We start from the raw sequence: 1,847 nt of genomic DNA on the forward strand, positions 1-1,847 counted from the left end.
CTGAGTAGCTGGGATTACAGGTGCCCACCACCATGCCCAGCTAATTTTTGTATTTTTAGTAGAGACGGGGTTTCATCATGTTGGCCAGGCTGGTCTCAAATTCCTGACCTCGTGATCCACCCACCTCAGCCTCCCAAAGTGCTGGGATTACAGGTGTGAGCCACTGTGTCCGGCCCAAAGCATTATATTTTAAACCTAATGGATGTCCTTTTAGTTAAAAGTCATACCCTTTAAAGAGCTTTCATAATAATCAAACTATTACTTATATCCTGAGTATATATGTTGATAGCTTTTTAAATGTATAGATCATACCTTCTTTAAAAGTTGATTGAACATATCCAAAACTGATTCAACTTCTTGAAAGAAGCTTTCCAGTGTTAAAGACGACCATGTTAACACTGTGAGTCCTTGCCTCAACACAGATTCCACCTAAAGGAGGTAAAAACACAACTACTTCTATTAACAGAAGCGTCTGCACTTATAGAAGAGGATTTATCACCTGCAAATATTGTATGTTATATTTTCTTACATATATTTTCCCTCTATTATACTCAATAAAGATGACTTTTTATTTTTAACCATCTTTAGCTGTCCAGGAAACAATCATGAATTTTCAGAAAAAGTGCTCATGATTTGGATTTAGTTGTTTTTTCAAAGGCAACGAAACTTAGACAAGAAATACTGTAGGAAAAAAAAGAGCTATAAAATTGAACTAGAAAGATAGAGGTCTAAAGAAGAATAGATGTTTCAAAATCCATTAATTTATAGAACCGAAATCGAATTTTAAATAACAGGAAAATCAATATAAACCTTCAGCAATACCAACCTTTTTCATTTTAGGGGTCATCAAATTGACAAACACAGAAGGCACTTCCTGACATAACTCATCATAATATTGCAGAAGACCCTGTAAGAAGTTGAAATGGCATGTTTTATTTTAATTCATTTTAAAGTAGCAGTCACATTTTGATTCATGCCAGGAAGGTTTCATAATCCCAGTTTCTTCTTGGTCCTGCCATGATGACAGCTGCCCATTTAAACTTATGCTGTTTTACCATACTTTTTCTGTACCTGTAAATTACCTGAGCATCTCCTTTAAACAAGTCAATAGCAATTTCTACATCTTTATTTTTCATATTTATTTTTTGTCTGTCTAGATGTATATTAAGTAGTTTGAATTATCTTTTTGTGATATCTGTCATTACACATTTCCTCTTTTGTTCCTTATCTTCTGACACATTAAAACATACTCATCTTATCACTGATGCCACACCTGCTTTCATAAGTCAAAATAAATTTAGCTTCTCCACACAAACAGAATAAGGTTTTACAATATCTCTTAGATGTTGTTTTAAAGATGATCCATGATGATCAATCTTTCACTATTTTGTAATTTACTACACTATAGTGTGGGAAATGAGGATTCAAGTTACTTTATCTCCAAATGAATAATCTTAAACTGTTTCAATTTTTACCTAATAGTTTCAAAGCTCTTGATTCCTCTTTCCCCTTTATACATTACTTGTAGTTGAAGTTTTATTTATACTTGACACTGGCTAAAGAACTTTGACTTTCTTGATATTGTTCAATACTAGCTAAAATCTTGTAAGTGTAATGCAAACTATATTAACTTCGATTTATAACAGTACATTTAAACCCAATCCTCCAAAATCACAGCTAGCCAGTAAAAAAGCTCATGCGTAGCTTCTGATGCCAAAGTCAGTTTCTACAATGCTAATGTTACTCTGGTTTAAAAAAATATAAAAATAGGCCGGGCGCGGTGGCTCAAGCCTGTAATCCCAGCACTTTGGGAGGCCGAGACGGGCGGATCACAAGGTCAGGAGATC

General features: G+C 34.3%; 1 protein-coding gene across 1 annotated transcript in view; it reads right to left on the reverse strand.

Moving 5' to 3' along the window:
• The window catches only part of DNAH8 (dynein, axonemal, heavy chain 8), a 335,359-nt gene that overhangs the window by 262,548 nt on the left and 70,964 nt on the right, over nt 1-1,847 (reverse strand). Inside the window, exons 19-20 of the mRNA XM_011944829.1 lie at nt 827-907; nt 313-429 (exon numbers count right to left, since the gene is read on the reverse strand). Of these exons, the coding sequence (XP_011800219.1) occupies nt 313-429; nt 827-907 (198 nt within the window). The remainder of the gene's footprint in view (nt 1-312; nt 430-826; nt 908-1,847) is intronic.

The sequence above is a fragment of the Colobus angolensis genome, unplaced genomic scaffold (assembly GCF_000951035.1).
Source record: "Colobus angolensis palliatus isolate OR3802 unplaced genomic scaffold, Cang.pa_1.0 Scaffold105, whole genome shotgun sequence".
NCBI lineage: Eukaryota > Metazoa > Chordata > Mammalia > Primates > Cercopithecidae > Colobus > Colobus angolensis.